Genomic DNA, 23,842 nt, shown 5'->3' with positions numbered 1-23,842 from the left:
AACGTTATGTAGGTAATCAGGTAGACCGGTATTTGTAACTGAAACGATTCCATCGCTTGTGTACAACGTATATATACCACGGTTGTATATATATATATGAATATATCCATACCTGTTGCAGTCTTCGATTCGTGCTATTTAAACATCACGAATTACGAATCTCCGAATATATGTATTATTATGAACACACGCTAATCGTGAGGCTGAAATATTATTTCAACGAACTGTTTAATGCTGAAAGAAAGAACCGAGCCGAGAAAAAAATTTCTTCTCATTATTTTATACTTATTTAATTTATTTCAAATTTATCACATTCTCTCCCTTTTTACCGACCATCGATCAATGAATCAATCAATCAATCAAATATTCTCTGCGTTACACTTTTCCTTGATTTGATATCCCCTCAGGGAAAAGACATTTAATATTTATGGAAAATTAATGGCTTTACAATTGACAGTCAACGTTTTAGCGTGAGATCGAAAGGTGCTTATTAACATTTTATCGAACGACCGACTGCGTACTGCCGAGACAATGACCTAAGCCAAGGTATAAACGAGATGAGGTGGTGGAAAGATTCATAAAAGCAGCACGGATTTTCTTCAATATATTTAAAAAAATATGTCTGAACAATTGTCATCGTTAATCGCCTAACTGTGTGACATCGTCGGCTTCAATTTATTTTTTTCGCTTGGATAACGACATTTTATCAATTATCCACTTTCCTTATCATTCCGGATACAATTACTGGTCATGTGTTGTAATTTCATCATGTACGTGTACTTCCTCGAACACGCCGGATGCCAAGTTTCTAATACATATGTATATTATTCCTAGTCGATGCACCGTCCCGTGGTTAACCGGAAACAGCGATAATTCATTTTTGAACGATACAATACTTAAAAGGACTTGTTATAATTTTTCATCTACTATCAGGGATAAAAAAATTTAAATGGTTACGTTTGTGAAAAGAAAAGAAAAACAAAAACAGTAACAAAAACAAAGTTAAAATCGAAGAATGAATTTCAACGACAAATTGGTCAACTGCTACAGGGTTAATTAAGATTACACGAAATAAATTGCGTCCAATCGTTGTCCTATCTCGAAGGAGTTTAGCTTGCCAAGTTGGCGAACGACAAAAATAAAGTAAAGAATGAAGTATCAGCATCTCATATCCGAAAAACTCTCCGACATGCCAGATTCGTGAGATTCTAAAATTGGACATCCAAAAATATAAAATCGGGTATAAATATTACGAACATCCTTATCTTTCTCTCGGTTAAATACTCGGTTTCGATTTTGTCTGTATACAACATTGCAATTAAAACGAATCTTAAATTCCTCCCCTAAAATCAATATGCACAGTGTACGCTATACGTATATGTCTAACATCTATGTGCTCTAGCATCTATAATACATGTATATACTATATATATATATATATACGTTTACATATAGTAATCGGTAGCGGTGACGCCTGGTCGTCTGTTGGGCGTTCTCGTTTAGAAGCATTTTTACATGTTTTCTGTCTTCTCGTTATCAGTTGAAGTTATATTTATTATGTAGATCATACGTGAGTCGCACTCATACGTCATGCATACATATGTTCATAAATAATTACACTTTGGTGTTGCTATCAGAGTCGGGACGCGCTGCCAGCTGCAAGCTTCCGCAAGCCGCTTTAGCTACCAGCTTTCTGATATGATAAAAACAACCCAGTGTTTCGATGCACGTTTTATATTGTATATGTAAGTTTGTATACACACGTAGCTATATGCAATTGGACAATGAGTGCAGAAACATTTTAGAGAACAACAAACAGCGAAATGGATTGCCTCAATCGCTGAGTCAGATCGCCGCAGAATTTCGCCAAAGTTCAAAACTTAGACTCGATAAACCTTCGGGCGTAAATTTAATCTTCGAAAACCGGAACGCCTGTATGCGCAGATAACGAAGAGTAACGATTAAGTGACGATTAGATATAATTCATATACCTACTCGGGCGAAAAGCTGATCCTTATCGCCGGACCCCGAGCCTAATCTTTCACCTTCTTATCTGTCTGTTTTTATTTATTTCTCCTCTTATCATTATCATTATTTACTCATTCGTTTATATAGGTATATGTATAGTGGGTAGATTGTATATATGTATAAAATTTTCAAGACTGCGGTAGAATTTTCATCCAATGCAGTGACTTTCACACTTTCTTTCTCTTCTTATCGCGTCCTTCAGTTAAGCTTTTTCACTCCTTTGCATTCTACCTATAATCAAATCGTGTTGCTTGATTTCAAGTATCTCTAACCATAAAGCTAACCGTAAGTTAACATTCTTTCACGTAACAAAAGAAAATTTCATTTAGTTTCTTTTATTGGTGAAGAAAAACAAAAACAAAAAAAAATAACAGCAATACGGATTACAGAACAACACGACGTTTTTTTCTCTTCGATGTTACAGGGGGTAACAGCAAGGACAACAAGGTAGCCAAGGATATCTCACCTTCGGGACATTATCCCGGTAAGTTTAAGTTTAATACCGATTTCTTTGAAGGTCGATAAGATGTGTGCAGTTATTGCAGGAAGTGAAAAAATTATTGTGAATTTAGAAAATGTGTCGGAAATTATTCTTGCGACTGTATAACACCATATACATGTATGTATGTGCATGCGTGTCTTTGTGTAAAGATGACTGTGTCCTGCCTTGAGAATTTCCTGTGATAATATTAGTATTTTTAGTCCAGTGCATCCCAGCGAGAGAACGAGAGAACCTACTATATATGTATATATATTTATACAACTAACTATTTATGTGTAAGAGATGTGGAAATTTGTAAAGATTTTCTCATTCCTAACACCCTGCACCCAGAGACTTAAGTAGAGTCAATGACATGGTCGTATTTGAAGAAGAAATACAAGAAAAAAATAAAAAATTCGAAAGAACGTCGTTACGTCATTCATCGAATAAAAATGAGTCGGTTAAAATTATCATGTTCAAAAGGTTCTCCAATGTTCGAAAGGCGTTCTATTATATCTGTTTGGAAGATTATTAAATACGCTTCTTCGTGGCGTAGCAGTCGGCACTGCATAATTTCACGATAATCATTTTTTATTAACTCAAATATCTCTCTATAGATTTATCGCATTTATTAATCTTTTCACGTTTATCTTCCTTCCTCGTCTTCTGATATGTAATACTCCTGCTTTGTTTATATGTACTACATACTCTATAATTCTCCGATACTTTATATAATAAGAGTTTTTAAAAACGTGGGCTTCTTAATCCGAAGATATGTATTCTTGGTAAGTGTGAAAGAGATTAGATTTACATCTAAGGCGAGGACGACGAGGCATTGGAGCGTTTGAAAATATCTTTGAAATCCTCCCCTCGGGGTCGTCTGACTTTTCTCGACTGTTGCGACGCGACGCCGCCGTTCTCTCGGCAAGCCGGCTGCACAGAGCTGCCTCCTCAAATTCCTCAACTATTAATATTACATAGTTATTTCTGTAACGGACCTCTTACTAGGAACGCCAACGTATTCTTTCACGCTTTACGCGCTCGCACCTCGCATCTACTGTCATAAGTTGGCCAATTTTTGGAATTATACTTAACAAATTGAAAATTGAGAAAACAAATTTCATACATCAATCCCCCCCCCCCCCCTTCCCCCCACATTTATTAACCTACACATGTTTATTTGAGATACTGATGCTACATTTACTCACTTACGCGGATTGAAAATCTAACTGAAAACACGTTGCTCTAATCATTCGTCGTTTCTATTCATGTTTTATTCGTCAGAACTCATTTGTATGTAACACAGTTTCAATGAAAGTTGAAATTTTTATGACAAAAAATAAAAGTTTTAACTAAAAGAAAAATATTGGAAAGAAAATACGGTTTCTTACGTGCAAGCAAACCGAGTGTTCTAGTTATGTAAAGGATTGAGTTAAAGAATTCTGCATTCCTTTATTTTACAATACTCCAATTAAGATAATTGATATGACTTGTGCTCTAATAACGTGACAGTGAATATTACACATGTACAACGGTGAATAACAATGTTGTTGGTAACGTATTATTCATTTTATTATCATCATGTATTTCCCCACGCGAATATGCTGGAGTGACGTATTCCATGATTATAGCAGCCGTTCTGATATCGTTTTATCGGTATCAATTCCATATATCAGCACCTCGCGTTCTAATGTAACAAAGAAAAATATTACTGCAACAGCGCGTTGTGATGTAACCGTAATGCTTACCCTAATTTACTACTTATAGTCGAATAAATCCGTATCTGTATGCTGTTAATGGTAAAAAATGTCCAACTTTTAAAGTTTAGACAATTCGACGACTTTCACTTGATTTTCACATTTCCAATCTACGAAATCAACAACTGCAGTTCATTTTTCATACTACGTCTACTATTACGAAAAAATTACAAACAAGAACGAAACACATTTCAGATATTAATTCAACTTGAAACGAATATTTTCAGACTGCTATTTTATCAACTAAACACCTCGGCGAAAGTTATCTAATTTTTTGTCAGACGTAACAAAGCCGTCCGGAAGACATTATTTATTTATTTATTTTTTTTTTCATTTTTTAACTCGCCACATCTATCCGGTGGAAAATTATTCCTGCGGTTGGACCGTTTGCTGTTTCGTCATTGGTGGTTTTAAAATCTCGGGTATACAGTTCTCTGCAATTAAGTAAGCGCCGCAACGATGGAGGGAAACTAATTTTTTTTTTTTTTTTTACCGCATTTAAGGAAGCTGGCGGTTTCCCTTAAACGATAAAACGTGCTGTTATCCTGCCGTACGCGGTGTAAACTTTAATATCCTTGTGCATAGAAATTATCGCTACGACAGTTTGCGATTAGCGTATAAGAATACATGGGCAGCTGTTTTCACTTGAGGCGAAAGTCCAAAATCGTATTAGATAAGAAAATTACTCATCGTAGAAATGAAATGGCATAAATTACTAACTCCGGAAGTAAAATGCAAGTCTTTGCAAAGCGATTTCCGAACACATGGAGAAGTTGAATGTGCGCTGTCCTTGGTGAAAATATCACCATACCTCATCACTGTAGGATCGTAAAAAACCGCGATAAAAAAAAGAAAAAAACATGACGAGGATTGAAATGAGCTTAAATATCCGAGTAGGGGAAAAATGCATTCAAGGGAGAAATGCACCTCGCTTTAGTTGTGCTATCTCTTTCTTTTTTTCGTTTTTTTTTAAACGATACAATTTGGCGCAAGGGCTGCACAGACTGCCTACCCACTCACTATAGGTATATATATATATATATATATATATATATATATATACATAGCCTGCGACCACCTATATATACAGCAGAGACTACAACCTATAGGCGTATTGATCCGATACTTACACACTGGCAGGTAAATTTACACACAAACGTACTTACGCATGTACGTTTACGTGGCGAAAAGCCGGAAGGGAGGAACTTGATGGTTACAGACCGACACATACACACGCGTGCACTTACTACGCCTGTCTCATCTCTGTTACACCTACGCTGCAATTTCGTTGCACGGAGCTTTCATTCTCTGATGCTGCAATTTCGAAGAACCTCCTGTCGGGCAATTTTTCACATTTCATCGGTGAATCGCGAGCCGAGTTTCATCCCAGTAATTACGATAAATAAGAAAAATACACAGATTCGGTTGTAGTTTAAATATCGTATATATGGATGAGTTAATTTTCGCAAAAAACTGGCAAGAAAAATTAATCATCTATGAAAGTATTCATGTTTTTTATAGTTAATTCTTTCGTTTATGTATACACAACCATGTAAAAAATGTCAGATTATCAATGAATCTAAACAAGTTTCTTTACTTGTGGGCGTGAATCTTTACGTCTGGTGATCGATCCTCGAAGACGATAATTGCCTGCTCGATATGACCTGGAGTATGATTGTTATCATCTTTTTTTTCTTCCCTTTCTTTGTTCCAGGGGGCGAGAGTAGCGACGCGCCGAAAAAGAAAGGTTTTTTCAAAAGCTTCTGGAAACGTTCGAGGCATTATTCTCTTGAAAACCAATAGCCCAGGTGTGGCCGGTTGACGAGCCGTCAAACCAATAATAATCTTCATCATCACCACCTCGGCAGTGGACAACACCTCGCCAATACCACAACTACTCTCTCGAATCCGTGCTGTTGTATTGTGCAGTAGAGGGGAAAGAATTTTTCTCTCTCTTGCGAGAAGAGAATTACGATGAGAAGATTTGAAAGAAAAAAAAAGAAAAAAACGTTGCCCAAATTCCTGCGCTGTATAGAATTTTTCCCCCGACAATTTCCCAGTGTTTCTTATTATCATCATTACCATTAATATTATTATTATTATTATTTGAATTATATCCTTTCTCGTTGCAAAAACACAAGATTAGCGAAATGTCGCCTTTTCGTCAAATTATCACAACAATTTATACCGTCACGTGGTATTTATCATTGCTGTGTTTAACGGCTGTTGTTTTTTTTTTTTTTTTTTTTTTCAATACTCTTTAGAGATAAGCGCCTTGGAGTAATAGTAATAATTTATTGTGCTTTTTCTAACGCGAAAGTAATGTATGTACCTGTTTTTATCCCCTGGAAGAACGATTGTGGAAAGGTTTTAGGTTCTTATCGTGTCTGTGAATAAGGCGGTTCTCGACTATACATGTAATATACTTTGGCAATCGTCTTTCAGCCTTTTCAAATTTCCTAGCTCCTCCATTTCTCGTAGGAAGTTCCTTGTAAACACCTGCATCGCATTATCGGACGAATGAGCGAGAAGCACTTAATCGATCTTACACTGATGTGACTTTCTAGGAGTATATACAACATCGGGCTTCCGCCAAGAGACGGAGGATATAAATGTCGAGTTTCGTTTCTCTTCCATTTTCTCCATCAATCCATCTCTATCTAACACTAGATCAGCTCAAAATATACGAAATTTACAAATAGCGTATCGTACTCTTATATTGTGCCCTAGACGACGAAAGGTGCGAGTGAACGGGAGTTTTATACATTTTTATACCGCGAACAAACGTCAAATATCTTACGAATCTTTACGATTTTTTTATATCATAGAACACTGTTCCGATATTTTCATCGTTTGTTTGATCGCTTAACTTCTGTTTTACGTGCTAATCCTACTGCTGGGTATTATTAAGGATTTGAAAGTTTTAAAGATTGTTAAAACTTGCAGATGTATCTTATCATTCAAAACTTGAAGAATATGAAAGGAAAAGTTTGAATTGCCAAAGGTTTTCATGTCGCGATATCTTATTCGAGAGAGGAGTAAGGGAGGGATTTTGGTCTTTTTGGATAAGATTTTGTTTTCATTACGTGAGTATTAAATTCGCTATACCGAATTATATTATATCTATGGTAATGTGATGAAATAGAAGAAATTGAAAGTGTTCTAAACTGAAAAATAATTAACAATCATCTTCTTACGTAATTATACCGACGCGCAAATCGAATTCGTATCGCATTTGCGTAAAATATCGCGAGTACATGATAATCTTGTATATAAAAATCGCGATCTCCTGCAGTTTCTTTTTCCTTTTTATTTCGTGTATAAAAACCGAAAGATTTCACAAGATCGCGACGATTTATTAAGAAAAATGTCGCGAGTTTATAATCTCGTATTTACAATTGTATGTATGCGTGTATTGAAGATCGTTACCAAGCTAAAGATGAAAAAAAGATCAATCAGGTAATTGGTCGACCGACATTGACGAATAAATGAATTATCGTTTCTTTTTTTTTTTCTTTAAATGAAATAAAATAAAGTAAACGAATGATTTAAAAATTATACGGTGTGATGGAAAAAGTATTCAAGAAAAATAACTAATAAATATTTTCCATTGTGCGAAATCTTTTTTCCTCGACACTCGGCGTTCATGTGAACGTAGCAAAAAAGTTCGTGTAAAATTATTCTGAATCGCTTTAAGTGCGGTGAAATTTTCGCAAAGAGTTTAGTATACATTTTTTCCAATATACTTCTTTTCATTTTCGTGTTTTTTTTTTCTTTGTAATTAATAACTCGTACAAGTAAATAATATAGTTGCGGTGTATTATATATATATTTGTATAGGATATGTTTAACGGAGATATAGACGCGAATAATATTATTATAATATATATATAGATATATATGTGTGTGTATATATATTATATATATATATATATATTATACATAGAATACGTGAAATATTTAATATATACACGAATATGGACGAATGAAAAAAGCGTTATTAACGATAATATATATATATATATATATATATATATATATATATATATATATATATATATATATATATATATAGATATATATAGATATAGATATATATATATATATCTGTATATGTATATCTATATTGATATTATTATAATATATAAGTTGATAGAATCATTAACATGTTGTAATATTACTAATGAACAATGTGGTATATTATATAATAAATTATAATACAATATTCAGAATAACGGAATGAAATATAACGATACAATGATATGCGAGATTTAAAGTTATAACGTTATATACGACATATATACTTAATATATATTTAATGATATAATTACTGCATTAATCGATTATCTATTATATATATATATATATACGCTCGTGAAATGGCGCGCATAAGCGTATTAAGGAGATGTATATCATGTTGCATTAAATCATTGACAAAAGTTCTGCACTGCTGAAGGAACACAGGTTGTGTGACGCTGGCACCAATGACCTTGATATCTTTAGCACACGCGCTAAAATCTAAATCGTAGGTATATTTATTTACATACCGTACATATACATATATATTACACAAACAAATTTTAATACTAAAAACCATTGAATATTAAATATTAAATATTAAATATTAAATACCAAATACTAATCTATAATCGATATATACATATAAGACGCGTGTGTGCATATTATATATGTACGTATAATGCACATACAGTGCGGAGTGTTTCAGAATTATGCGAAACCAGTCGGAGTCATTTCTTCTGTCCTTTCCCTGTGAACAACGGATAATTAACATATTTTCTTTTATTCGTTTTACTGGATCATTTCTCATCACGTCATTCAAGTATATCAAACATTTCAAATCAAATTTTATTAGTGGTCACGATATGTGTTATGCATATACATATAACAATACATGTAATACATAATAAGTGTAATTCGGAAAAATTTCGCATACTGCATATTGTATATATATATACACACTATACGTATGTATATAGGAGGTAAGTTACGATTTTATCTAGTTATTTATACCGCATACGTGCAAAATGTTATCCGCGAATTACGTGTGTATGTTATACATACACTCTTACTCTAATACATTTATCTATTATTATCATCTGAACATTCCATCGTACCGTTTATGGTAATTTATGTAATGTGTATATAATTCCTTGGCCTGATTTCTTAATTTTTTCATTGTTTGTTTTTTTTTTTTTTTTTTTTTTTTTAATTTTTTTCGAGCATCCGTGTCAACACGTAAGTCTCTCACGGTAATATTATTTTCGTTTCAATTTCTGGACTTGAGTAAAACAAGCGTGATAAAGATTAGACTACGTACATTACAATTCATATTACGTTATACGAACTTGCAACAATTGAAATACAAGAGTATATCTACCTATTTTTTAAAATTCTTAATGATGAATTTTCTTACTTTACTAATTATGTTTGCTTTTTTTTATTTTTTCCTGAATTATTGCACACTTTGCAGACTCATAATCGACTCACTGGGTAGTTAGCTTTCCAATTTTCATCCGCACTGCGCCACGTAGTTTTATTAACACAACGCCTAATTTGTTACTTTTACTAATTGCGAATACACTTTCTCGGAATTATACGTTAAAGATTCAAGGTAAATAGCTAAATACCAAAGTTATTTTTACGAATTTCTGACACTTTTTTTATTAATATTATATTATCACTTTTGTTCAATTTTCGGTATAGTTGTTGCTAGACAATTCTTACTTAATTAAATTTTTTTCAATTGTAATTACTACTGTTATACTTTATTAAGTTCTTTTTCAAATCCAAATTCGGTTGAATTTATCCAATGGGCATTACGATTAAACAGTTTTTCGAGTTTTATTTATGTCAACAATTAGATAACTGTCCGGAAACTGGAGGAGTAGCTGTTACAACTTTGAAGATGTACTGAATCAATACTGTTACACGAGTCTTAGAGTAAATTCCATTCGAGTATGTATACATGCAAACAGATACAATGTGAATTGCATAATACGCCGAAAGACTTTCATTTGAGAATTGTATACTTATATACTGTGTGTATTCCAGTAATATTGAATTACAGTATTTCAAATTTTGAAATGGAATCCAAAAAACAAAAAACAAACCGAGAGGTAACGTTTAATATTATACACATGCTGAAAGCTGAAGAGACGCGAAAAGGAAATGGTAGCGACAACTTGATTCGTTTTTTTTCAGGGGGAAAAATTTCAATGAAAAATGCTGCTCCGCTTTTAGGTGACAAGACGACAAAGAGAGAGAGAGAAATTTTATTGAGCTCATTCTTGTTACCCGTTTAAAAAACATTACAATCATCGTGTTATAGTGTATAGAATACCTCAAATAGTAGCCAATTCGAAATCACCTTCACTACATGCCTTATAAATAAATACTATATATTTAATCCACGTATCATACATTAGAATAACCTATTAGACATCATCTATAATTTTTCCTAGATAATAAACACCGTTTCAGTCTCAGGTTGTAGAACAAAAAAAAAAAGCATTAGAAGAAAGGTGGGAAAAACGAAAAAAAAATATCATTCACAGTGATTCTTTTACACGATATACTAACATAACAAATCTTAATTATTATAGAACCTAGGTATTCGTGGTTGTAATATAGAAGTCATATAATTTATTTTCGAAATTACTTGAATAATTTATTTCAACTGTACTAACTTTACATATATATATATAATGCGCTCCAGATAAATGTTATCGTCGGCATTTATAAACCACGCGATAATCACTCTAATCTATATTTAATATTATGAAAAAATAGTCGATATAATCATTGTTCACAATTTGAAGAGAAGCAAAATTACTTTGTGAGACGTAAAAAATAAAAATTAAACCATGCGCCTGGATTCGCGACGAACAGCCATCGAATCGTTTCAAACTTTATAATATAACAATACGCAAAAATTGAATCATATGAGATGTAGTAAAACACCTGCCACTGCCAGGCATATACAGTTCTTTTAATATTGTTTTACTATAATTATCTTTTATCTGCACTTTTTAAAAGCTTGTTTAACATGCAGCAAACTGTTGTGACGTCGTAGCGAAAATTATTGCAAGGCTGTTCATTTCCTTACAAAGAATAATAATGACTACCACGATATCGACAATGACGATAATGATAATGCTAATAATAATAATAATAGTAATAATAATATACGTACCTGGCCGAAGCAATATTGAAACCGCGACGTAACCTGTTTTTTTCATTTATATACATATATTATATTTCTAGTTACAAAACGTGTCTTGTACGAATATTATCAATTATCCATTGAACTGCGAAGTCTCGAATTTAATTCTCGGCACCATCTGACATAAGATAAAAAAAAAATTTAATAAATAAAGCTAAGATTGAAGGACATGAATAATTATCAATGACTTCTTCGTGGATCGAATTGATTGTACGTCAAAAATTTAGTACAAAATCCATTGATATACCTTTATAATATTGTCATTATTATTATTATTAATATCATTACACATTCAGAAAAACTGTCAAATTATTGGACAGTGTTAAATTTATATGGAACGTACGAGTATTAATTGACGTTTATCTAACAATTGCAACGAGCTCATTTTAATCGGGGTATACGACTGCACTACGATCTACAGTATGATCGTGAAATTCGACAGTAGGTATAATAAGTAAGCGGTGATTCGCGAATTCGGGCTCATGGATGCGTTTCTTCGAGTTTAGAAATAAGCTATCTAATGGATAAAAAGATTATTCGTTAAGTAAAAAAAAGAAAAAAGAAAAAAAGAAAAAAAAAACGAAGGATCTAGTTTAAAAATATAAGCGAGAAGTGAAGAACTAAAAAAAATTCACATGCCATATTATATGACGTGTATGTTAATATGTGTAGCATCGTTTTTATTACTGCCCAAATGAGTTTGTGAATCGGAGGTAAAAAAAAAATATACGTGTATAATTTTTGTCTAATATTATTATAATAATAACAATGATAATTATATAATGTTGTATAGTATATACGTTGAGCGTAAGTAACGTTATAGGTACGGGAAAGAAGACGAACGAGTTTGTAGATTGCAATTTTTAAGTTCCCATGAGGTAATAGTCAAGATAATAATTATAACGATAACGATAATAATAATAATAATATTAATAATTGATAATTATTGTTAACTCAATCAATTGTTATAAAAGTAGGACCTAGACTTTTGCATGTATATTTGGTGTTTAGGGAAAAAGTAATAACACTAAAATAATAACACTTTCTATCATCAAAATCTAGGTAGTTATGTAATAACACACGAGCATAAATACGTATTATTATAATAATTCACTGCAGACACACAATCAGACGATATATAGATTCATTATACTACTTTATTAACAAAGAAAAGACATTTAAAAAATACGTGCGCACATTATACAATTTTGTATACCTACCGTAGTAGAGCCGTTGAAATGCTGCATAGATATTTTATAAGAATGAAACAAAAATAAAATAAATAAATCTATAATCTATTAAGGAATTAATTCGTTGTATGTTTACGGACGCTCGCACGACAAATCAATATACCTCTGATTATTGAGAAACATTTTTTCTGTTTGTTGAAAGAAGATTATTCATATTTGATTTGATTTAATCCTTTTTTTTTATGTCTACCAAACAACGAGATTGAGAGTTTTGTCGCGAATTATACTCTGTCGGATAAGGAATTTTTGGTTATGTACTTAAGATACACATTAGAACTGAATTTACACGAAATAATCGGGAAGAGAAAAATATTCCTCACCACGATTAGGTCAGTGAAATTATACAAATTTCACGATCATTGATGCGATTACAAAAAATGTCAGAAGTTCAGAATACTGATTGAACAAACTACTACTTCGCAGATTAACTTGTGTAAAGAAAAGTGAAAATTTTTCTAACCCAGTGCCTATTTCCTGACGATCTCAATTTATTAGACTTACAAAAAAAAAAAGTTATCTACGTAAATAAAGAGTTCGGCTTTTGTGATTCACTCAATTTCAGCTAAAGAGTTTGAAAATGCTGTAAAAAATAATGCATGCATGTCTGTTAACTGTATGAAAATCAGTCATGAAAATATCCCCATTCATTGTCGAGAGATCTTTTTTACGAAAAGTTAGAGACGATAACAATCGAAGTCAAGATCAAATTCTCAATTCTGAACCTTACGACGATTAAGTCGTTTTATTATAAATTGGTGTATTCGTTGATTTCTCTGTGCCCACCATGAATTTCTCGTGTTACATGAATTAAGATTATTTTTAGAAAATTCAAAAAAACAGCTTATATCGATCCGTACACATTGCGATATTAAATTTTACAGATTGGTCAGAAAGAAGGCTGCGCCAAACCCGATAGAAGTCGATATGACGAGACAAAACCTATATAAATATCTACACATACGCACGGATGCCTATGCGTGTACCTAGTATATAACCGGTTTACCCGTTCTAAAATCGGTCAATGATCTCCGGGTACCGATCGTGAAATGAGGTACGTATGTATATTGAATCCGTGTAGTATCAAACAGCGCGCGTCTTGTTAACCCATCGATGAGATCCACTGACCGATCAATTTTGCGCCATGCCAAAATAAATATTCACCAATATTTTCGTAGTTTTACAAATAATTCACGATAAAGTATAGATACTTACCTTCGAACTGCATTTTCTTGCGTCGATTGTGTTCTATACGAGTAAGTCACTTCCCATACTATGGGGGACCAATTATCTTATGGTGAAAAGAGAAATTTTTCATCGTACTTGTACTCAGAATAAAAAATTGAAAAGATTTTCACGCAGTGTTGGTTTGACTAGCATCAACGATATTCATCGGCAACTCTAGTCCAGGTTGGAAAAAATTCAGAGAGTCCAAAACTTAGCGTCGTACATCCAACATTTTAGGTACTATACAAATGATTCTGTCTATTCCATTGGAACAAGTAATATAAAAAAATGAGATTGCTGATGATTGCTAAAATAGCCATAATTACAAACCAAATTTAAATCTTTATTCAAATATTGAACAAATTGAAACCAAAATCTGTGTATTCTCCCGAGTTATAGTTTGCAATCAGCATTTTTTGCTGGATGGCTTCTTCAATTTCAGTCTCTTGTTATTCTACCCAAGGATAAAAAGAAAAAGAAACTGGGGATTGAATCGAATGATGAACACACGCATGTACACCACTTTATACAAATTTATTATTATTATTATTATTATTTTTCTTAACACATTCTTAATTTTGATGTATGCAAATCGAGGAAATAGAAAAACAAAAGAAAAAAAAATAACACTACGCTTAAAAGGAATTATACGTTTTACAAAGCTAATATATCTAATATCCACGTTTTTAAATTCAAGACACAGATTGCGCATCCGAAGGGACAAATAATGGTTGCCTGACAACGAGAGTTATACAATTACTTGAATTTTATTCTCCATTCATTAATCCTTGTATTATCAATCATCAATTATTAATTATTTATTTATCATTAATTAGCAATTATCAATAAAAATCGTTACATAATAGTTGAGGTGCTACTGCTGCTGCTGCTGTTGCTGCTTTGATGTTAATCCTTTTGTTCATTTTTTTTTTTTTTTTTTCACCGCTATGTACTGCTGCTCCTCTTGCTTACCGTATCAAACAAACAGAGTGCAGTGAGGCGTTGTTATACATACATAATGATTCATATATTTATAATCAATTATTATTATTATTATTATTACAATATATGTATATAACATACCAAAACCCCCTACTACGTGTTCAGCTCGAGGGAAAGAAAGAACGTGATAAAGGAAGAAAAGAAGAAAGGAAGAGAGAAAGAACAAAGCATTGCAGGCGTGAGGAGACGTTCAGCGAAGCTGCAAGGGTGAGGGAAAAAAGTTATACATGCGAACTTATTTTCGTTTAACATGTATGAATAATGTACTCATTGATTTTTTTTAAACAAGCCCAAAAATAAGCTTACTTGCCTTCCCTGCCCCTACCCTTTACTCCAAAGACGTAATTTCTCTTATGTCCGATTTCTTTTGATTCACGACCCTACATAAAAGCGTCGATACGCCTAAGCATTCTTTATTATACGCTCAGCACAATTTTTAACATCTTGTTTCGCGCCCCCCTCTTTCTCAAGACTACACAAGACTCTCTAGATACACATACATACAGGCATAACGTTGGACATACGCGCACATGACACGATCGCATAGCGTGGAGCTCTTTGACACTTTTCGTTCGTTGATAATTAACAGTTTCCTTCCAGTTCTTCGCATTTTTCGTTTTCCTTTTTAAATTTCTGCCTTTTCTTGTCAGTTTTGTTCATTTCTTTCCTTCTACTTTTCTTTCATTTATATAAAAATGAAGATTTGAAGAAAAGTTGAAAGTTAAAAATAAAAGATTAAAAATTATAAATAACAAAAGTAACCATAATCACACGCGAAGCTTATCCTCGTGGCTTAACATCATCCTCTCTTACCGCGACGCGACATCGCTCTTGATGAAATGCATTCTATTGTATACATTAAAAGAACCATCACACAAACACATCTGTAACCTTCTTAATAATGATAATAATGGAATAATTATAAAATATCGATCATAATAGTAGTAATAGAATCAAAATTAATAATAATAATAATAATGATAGTAATAATCACTTTGAAGCATTCGAAAGCGCTTACTCCTTATCTAATACATCCCTTACACTCTCTTTCCTACTCCATACGTAAGGATTGCATGTACTACTTGATTACAATCCGCGTGTCGGACAGAGCTATTTGGTATGACAGAGAAAAAAATCAAGAGGCGGAGATATTGAGAAAAACATGTGATTATGCCATTAAAGGAGCAGAAAAGACGATATTGGTGATGAAACGGCGGAAACGGAATCAGGATTTGACGTGCCTTGCCGACTCGCCCAATTCATTTTAAATTCGCTCTCTCTTTCTCTCTTTCTGTGTCCTCTACTGTATCGGACTGACTGCAATACATTATTATTATTATTATTACCATTATTCAATATCGTCATTATTACTGTTATTATTATCATCATTAACTTATCATTATTGTTATTATTAGTTTTATAATTAAGGTGTGTGTATGTGGTTAGCAAAAAAGTGCCATATGCACAAAATACAGGCGGTGTAAAATTGATGATTAAGCTGTATGCGATTGTTAGTTACTTTATTAACGATGGAGTAGACGAATGAAATTCAGAATATTAATTTTATATAAGCGCGAACCGCGAACATGTCGCTCGACAATGAGACTTGTATTGCAGAAAGTGTCTCTTATTCTTGCAGCAGTGTGCATCTAAACTTCATTCGTACACGTAAATAATGAAAAGCAACAAACAAGCGCCGCTTACACGTGTAAATTTACGAATTCCATGTATAAACCTGTGGATATTATTATTTACCACCTTATATGTGTATAATACGAAGAGGCTGGGTGGGGAAAGGGGTTACGGTTAATCAGTCGTGTGTGTCTCATCTTATTCTGTCGCACTATTATTGCAGTGATGGTAAATTGATTTCTGTTCTTGTTACTCCTTCTGTTTCAGTATTCATTTATTTATTTATTTATTTATTTATTCATTTATACCTGTTGTTATATGTATAAACTTTTGCTGATTGACATTTGATCCGGATGTGTCAGGGTGTGGAGTATACAAACAAGGGCAAGCTTAACACGATATTCATATTCATATCTTTTAATTTTTTTTTAACTCTTTTCATTTCGGGATTACGACTCTTCTTCTCTTAACGTTTTCTACAGTAATCACTGAATACCGTAGACGCGGACACGTGTGTGCTTGCGTCCGTCAGTATTTCTCCAAAATGTAATTACTCGCTAACGCAAATTACTCGCGCGATGCATTTTGTTTTATTCTACATATTTTTTTTTTCTCATTTATTTATTAAAAATTTTTTTCCATCATCATCATTATTATTATTATTAATATTATTATTATTTTGGCTATCAGTTCGTAATGCAGCATCTTTTTTCCTACTCGTTTGTCTTCTTTTTCTTCTTCTTAGATTTTTTTTTTCATTTCTTTCTCGCGCTGTTTTTCTCGCTGTTTGTTCGTCACATCAAGAGGCAGACTGGGCAGCAGTCTCGTGGCGGACCATACGGCTTTTGGCGCATCTCATTCACTGTCATTAAAATAATCGACCGTATCATTATTATTAATATTAGATATTTTGTTGGGGTCCCAGAGGTTACTGAAACATAAAATCAAAAAAAAAGACACATACAACAAATTTTCTCATACGTTTCATCGGTGTGTTTGTTTTTTCCATCTTTTATTTTTATAATATCTTTCAATGCAACGTACGTATAAAAATGAAGAAAGAAATTGTGCATTGCGTGAATTTATTTAGCGCGTATATCCGACAACTATAAGTAATTGTAAGAAATTGATTTGTATCACTGTTGTGTGCGTTCTTTCAATTTATAACAGTTAAAACTAAAATCTAACACAATTTATGTTTCTTTTCGTTATTGCATTAAGTATGAAGTGCGTCGCGTTAATCTAAGGTCTCTCGCGTCACTGCTGATTCGACAGAAATTGCAGAACTAGATCCGTATAGAGCGAACAGCTGACGCCAGTCGTCAGGTTCCGGTTTCTGGAATTTAATAACCGACCAAAGTGTTATAAAAACGTATATTTCATATAAGGGACATTACACATAAATACAAGCAACCTTCACAGGGCGCTTAGATATTTCATTTTCAATATTGCTTTTCATTTTTCAGTCAACATTCAGAAATCGCATATATTAAAATGTTGGGATGAAAATATTCCGGTGGACTGATATAATCGATTCTCACATATGTACAAACAGAAAAATTCGGTTCAAGTTACGAATTCAGATTTTCCAATACTTTACTGTGTTACCGGCTGTGAGTTTATGGTATACTTTATAACTTGAATCAATAACTGTAATCAATTAATTACTTGGAAGAAAAAAATTTTGCCTAATTTTTATTTCGATTCCGATAACTTTCAAAATTACTCGTAGAAAAAAAAATCATAAAAAAAAAACACGCATAACTAGTTCGAATTGTCGTTTTAGTCTATACACTTCCGCACAATTTACCCGCATTCGGAAAGGGAATAAAAATTTAACGACGAAAACGAGGCGTAGGTTACTCGAAATATATATTGAAAATTCAAAAATTTGAAGTATAGAGTGATGTGTGAAACAGAATGTAAATTAGAGTAACGAACCTAATAGCCACAGGACACAAGGTAGTCGCCAAGTTTCTCGACGACTGAGGCAGCTTGTTGCGGCTGGATTGGATCTTCATATAGCGAAACTACAACCGCCTGCGTCGTCTTCATGCAGTGGACACCGACCTTGTTCAATTTCGCCCTGATCACCCGGTCCGTACCGGACAAGTAGATATATCTGTTGCCCGCCAAGGTAACACCCGATGACGTCAAAATGTCTTGTTTGTCAAAGCCCTGGACCAGCCTCAGCAGCTCGTCTTTACTCACCTGGAACACAAGAAATTTATACAAATTTAATTTAAGTATTTATCCAATTATTCGTTTGTCCGATCAGACTATTGCAGCAATTTACAAGAAATTCTGCAAATTACACATACGTGAGCAATCTATAAATTATAATTAGTCACAGCAATCTCAACACGCAGCGCGTATATTTTATGTAATTTATGCGAATAATAGGTTCGTTATCTTGTCGTCAATGGAATAAACGTATTATAAAAATACTCTCCAGTAAAAGAGGGAAATATCTCCACGACGCCGATGATAATGATCATGATAATAATAATAATAACAATAATAAATTATTATTTACATGAGATTATAACTGCAATCTTTTCAACACGGACCGCCGACCGAAAAAAGCCAATGGACTGATTAATTAACATTCGAATTGAATGCAAACTACCGGGCACATACCATAATAATATTTCACCTGTAATTTTCAACTTGTAAACGATCTACAGTTATGGCCAACTCCACCGAAAGTCAACGATATCGTTCATACAATTTAACCACAATAATTACCAACTGCATATAGAAAAATGACATATGATTGAAACAATTATCGCGTAGTTCAATCTTTGTTTGAATTTGGTTATAATGGTCGCTGCAACTTGTCGGCTGATGAATCTGCAATATTTTTTCGCGTATTATTGGTATGTATGTATGTGCGCACAATGCGAAGATACAAACGGGACCACCAACTATCGCAACCTACTCAAATCGAGCCAAAGCCTGAGAAATCAGTCCGCAACCGACCGCCAACCGAGCAACATCCATACCGATACATATAGTTTATGCTGGTCATACTATCAGCGTGTATTTCGACCCTGTAGGCCACTGGCCTTGACTGAAAGGCGGTAGACAGGCCGGCATTAATCGATTACTCAAGAGGATGAAGAGCTGTTTTGAACTGATGCGAAAAGAGAAACGTGCTTTCTAGTTTCGTTCTCGATTGCCATGAAAAACCTGGCGACGATTATAATAGTGCAGTAAGATCTATGAGTCGGTGAAAGGTGTGCGATATGATATACCCTATTCCACGTGTATATTATGAAGACGGTTTGTTATCGTCGGCTGTTACTTCTAGGAATAGATCATCCTACCTTCTTATTGTCATACCGAGGCTTTCTCTCCACACTCGTCCGGCGAAGGTTCAAGCTAATCAACCTTATCTTGTGCGAAGCCAAATCTTTGCCAAGAATTACAATAGTGCCAATTTCACCCCTAATCCAACTTCGAATCACGAGAAGCAGCGAACCGAATATCACAGAGGTAATTTTTTTTATACGAATTTTGGGTTATTAAATTAAATAATAATTATGATCAACCTAATACCTCTTCCTGCCTGGTCCCGTAAATAGAAAAACATTACAAAGAGAACGTGGAGCAATTAACATACGAATAAAAATACGTGACCGAATAGGTGTTAGAAACAAAAAAGTGATGAGAAAAAAGAATTTCATATCAATTGTCTCTTTTGATTCATATTTTTGATTCATCATATTTTCTTTTTCATTGGGCATGCGAAATCTCGCAAGTTACTTTCTGGCACGTAACATCATGGTGAGGGGCGCGCAGGTGAATAATTTATCACTTCCAACGAACCGTTGTTACTTTCTCGGTAGTAGGTATAAGGTGACGTCAGTCACGAATACCCGAAATGGAATGCCGAAAGGCATACCTGAACAGCTAATTTGTACACATTTTTCCAAGTGATCTCAGAGTCGTTAGGCGCGTCGCGTCACAAGCGCATTATAGACCAAAATATGCAATGACTGTTAGGATATCGTTCGTCACTCAGCCTCGGCGGTTTCGACACCTTCATACGTTTGTCATTCGTTCCTTGCCTCTCCTCTCCTCTCCTCTCCTCTCCTCTCCTCTCCTCTCCTCTCCTCTCCTCTCCTCTCCTCTCCTCTCCTCTCCTCTTATCATCAACATAAGCATTCGTGGTTAATACGGATGGAGTAATAGGAAAAGTTCAATAATATAATGCAACCTTTTTAATCATCTCATTGACAGACAATTATCTGAAACTGATCATGAACGTGCCTCGCAGAACGTATCGAACAAACACACATTCAGGTTAACGGACGCGGGTTTTGCAGATAAAAAAAAAATGTGCACTAAATTATTTTCTCTTATCATCAAATGGATACTGCGAAAGTATGTAATCTTAATTCTTTAATGTTGTTAATAATGCTGACGAATTTATCGATCGCTGTTGCGATTCGCCGAAGGAGGAATAACCACCCGGCTACCTATCCTTCCGCGATTTTTCAACATTGATAGCCTTTTGTTATCTCTTTGTGATTTCGCAAAGATAAAAGCAAGTGTACGTTAGAATACCTAACATATAAGATAATTATGTTTATACGCCCACCTTGCAGTTTTTTTTTTTTTTTTTTTTTTTTTTTTTGCATGACACCAAAATGTGATATATATACCTGTATACCAATTGCCTTAGTTTTACATTTATCCCTTAGTCTCAGCTTTGCACAATAGTTCATTTTCTGATATACAGTTCAAGAACAGTTAGTCAAACGATCTCATTGTTCGCGCAATCTGAGATTGCACCTGCACAGTCGGTATATATGTATATATACATAAATATATATACACCGACATGTAGATATGTATACTGTGAGAGAATGATAAATGTCGATAAGAAGAATTGTTCCACTGCAGAGGATAATAATAATAATTTCCTACTTGTTATTGTAACGGTCAACAGCAGATTTAAAGTGCCGATAATTGAGGAAAAAAAAAATGGAGTACTGACACGGAATCTTTATTGCTTCAATGTCTTTGAAAGAAATGCGCGCATTTTTCACAAAAATTTTCCTGAACTACACGTACAGGTTGGATAATAAAATGAGTGTCTGTAACTCAAGAGGTAAATTTTCCGCTAACATAGAATTTTGATTTTGAATATAGTCTTCGCGTTACGGAAGATACGTGGAAGGTATCATACAAGGACCGGGGTAACTTGGTAAGCTGACTGGAAAATGAGTCACCCGAGGGACGAGTGGTGTGCAGTCGTGACCGTGCTGTATGAATCACACAGTCAGTCGCCCTAATCTCTTGTTCTGGCAGCCCGCTCACTAGCTCCGGGAGCCTAGCCAACCGACTACCGTACCGTCGAACCAACCGGCCGGCCGGTGCTCAAGGCGCCCCCCGTCTGTCGCCATGCGGGAAATCGGGAGTCGACGTTATCCTGATACTTGAGTGGACGCATATTTGAAAAAGGGGAAGAAGAAAAAAGAAAAATATGTGGAAGGGACTTTGGCTGCCGCAAGGGTAGCAGATTCTTTCGTTGTAATAAAACGCGGATTGAAAAGAGAGTAAAATACCAATTATTTCGAATACTGTCTTCTCGATCATGTATGCAGCAATTCACACGGCCATGCAGCATCGTGGTAGAAAAAATCCACGTGTGTGCACAGGCGTTCGCTTTGTCACCGGTGATTCGATTATTTAACGTGTTTAGAAGTAATTACAACAGTAGTGAATCGAAGAACTATCGATGGAAGTAATCTGCTGGCATACAAAGAACTATGCGTTACAGAATACATACTCCATGTATGGATTACGAGAAATCGGAGTTTTCAATGAATCAATATTCCTTTTGGTTGAAGACGTTTCAGTTCGATGAAAATGCTTTTGAAAAAATGCACTGATTATCAACGTCGATCGATTGCTCAAACGGCTTTAGGTATAAACGATAATTCGCGATTTCGCCCGTGCACAAATCCCACGTAGCCGGCGGTCGCCATTTTGACATTCGGTTACCGGAAAGTGCAGCAGCAGTCGGCTAACTCTGGGGACGATTCGGCCGAGGAACACGACTTGGGCTTTCACTTAAAAGCGTTCGGTTAACGGTCGATTAGGAAACTGGGATGTAGAAGATAGGCACGGATAACTATCTGGCGAAATCGTAACCTCGGGCAACATCCTTACTAACGAAAATATAAATTTGTAGAACCGAGTCCACACCCTTTGTCTCGATGTATCACGGATAACTTGATAATACCAGAGTAAATCGTGGATTGTTTCATTTCTCTTTCGCACGCGGCTAAACGCAGCACGGATCGATCGTAATTACTTCATCAAGTATGAAAGAAAACTTTGAATAAAACTGTCCGTCTTCCGAATATCCGGGATGGGATTGAATGAAAATCAACTGGAAACGTCGAGAAGAAACGGGATTTTTTATTCCTCATCATTTTTTGTCCTGTGGTCGTATGAACTAACTGTAAAGGATATAAGACGCAGATGTACCAGCGGCGGCAGTAAATATTAGCGTGTGTGTTAGTTGAGTAGAGTGAAAAGTCGTGTAACACGCACACAGGCTATGATCATGCAGCGGTTGTAAAGAGAGAGAGAGAGAGAGATATATATATATAGATAAAAAGAGAGAGAAAGAAAGAGACAACGAGCGGTAACGATGTGATTGATTAATTTTTTACTCACTTCGAAACCTTCCGATTTCGCCCATAGATTTCCATCGTGTCCAGCTATAGCTGCTTTCGTAACACATCTCGAAGCGAGCAATTGCTTGTCAACGTAATCCTGCCAGCTCATTTTTGAACACAACGGGGGGAAAAGAAAACTATTCGCTACGTCACTAGAGAGACACAACCCGTCACTGACTGAAACTCAACTTCGACTACTCTGTCGTTGGCTGGTGCGGTGCAGACCTTGCAGTCGGGCTACGGCCTCCCCTAGCTTTGTCGCGATACGCGGCTTTCTGACTCACACTTTACTCGGATGCGCGCACACACGCACGTTCACGCCCTTGTCCCCCAACGGCGTACCTATTTTAAGTGTATTCATGCGCGGCCGCAGCGCAACGCCGCCGGCTCGTTTCGCCCTCGATTTTTACCCGTATAATTCGGGATTTGATAGCACGGTGATTGGATCAATGTATCATGGTATAAAAATAGCTTCTTTTCCTGACCAATTCACACCTTGAAGAAGGGTTTTCATATCCGAACGTTCG

General features: G+C 34.7%; 2 protein-coding genes across 10 annotated transcripts in view; one reads left to right on the top strand and one right to left on the bottom strand.

Annotated features, from left to right (window-relative positions):
* The window catches only part of LOC124405541, a 176,443-nt gene that overhangs the window by 143,931 nt on the left and 8,670 nt on the right, over positions 1 to 23,842 (top strand). For 2 of the 7 annotated variants that reach the window (XM_046880529.1, XM_046880528.1), the window contains 2 exons: positions 2,453 to 2,512; positions 5,981 to 7,314. In XM_046880529.1, the coding sequence (XP_046736485.1) occupies positions 2,453 to 2,512; positions 5,981 to 6,069 (149 nt within the window). In that variant the 3' untranslated portion in view covers positions 6,070 to 7,314. Of the gene's footprint in view, positions 1 to 2,452; positions 2,513 to 5,980; positions 7,728 to 23,842 lie in introns of those variants that run through there. The other 5 variants (XM_046880531.1, XM_046880534.1, XM_046880532.1 and 2 more) reach the window with 4 other exon arrangements.
* On the bottom strand, positions 17,267 to 23,609 carry LOC124405544 (profilin). Of its 3 annotated transcripts, none has more exons than XM_046880546.1 (3): positions 23,314 to 23,608; positions 18,559 to 18,828; positions 17,267 to 17,479 (listed from the first exon to the last, which is right to left on the bottom strand). In XM_046880546.1, the coding sequence occupies exons 1-2, from the start codon at positions 23,422 to 23,424 to the stop codon at positions 18,559 to 18,561; spliced, it is 381 nt and encodes a 126-aa protein (XP_046736502.1). In that variant the 5' UTR covers positions 23,425 to 23,608; the 3' UTR covers positions 17,267 to 17,479. The 3 variants fall into 3 exon arrangements, with proteins under 3 accessions (XP_046736502.1, XP_046736500.1, XP_046736503.1); XM_046880544.1 differs by having other exon boundaries at positions 17,267 to 17,548; positions 23,314 to 23,607; XM_046880547.1 differs by lacking the exon at positions 17,267 to 17,479 and adding an exon at positions 17,636 to 17,953 and having other exon boundaries at positions 23,314 to 23,609.

Source organism: Diprion similis, chromosome 4 (assembly GCF_021155765.1).
Source record: "Diprion similis isolate iyDipSimi1 chromosome 4, iyDipSimi1.1, whole genome shotgun sequence".
In the NCBI taxonomy this organism is placed as follows: domain Eukaryota; kingdom Metazoa; phylum Arthropoda; class Insecta; order Hymenoptera; family Diprionidae; genus Diprion; species Diprion similis.
Note: the sequence above shows the minus strand (reverse complement) of the source record. Positions and strands in the feature narration are given on the sequence as shown.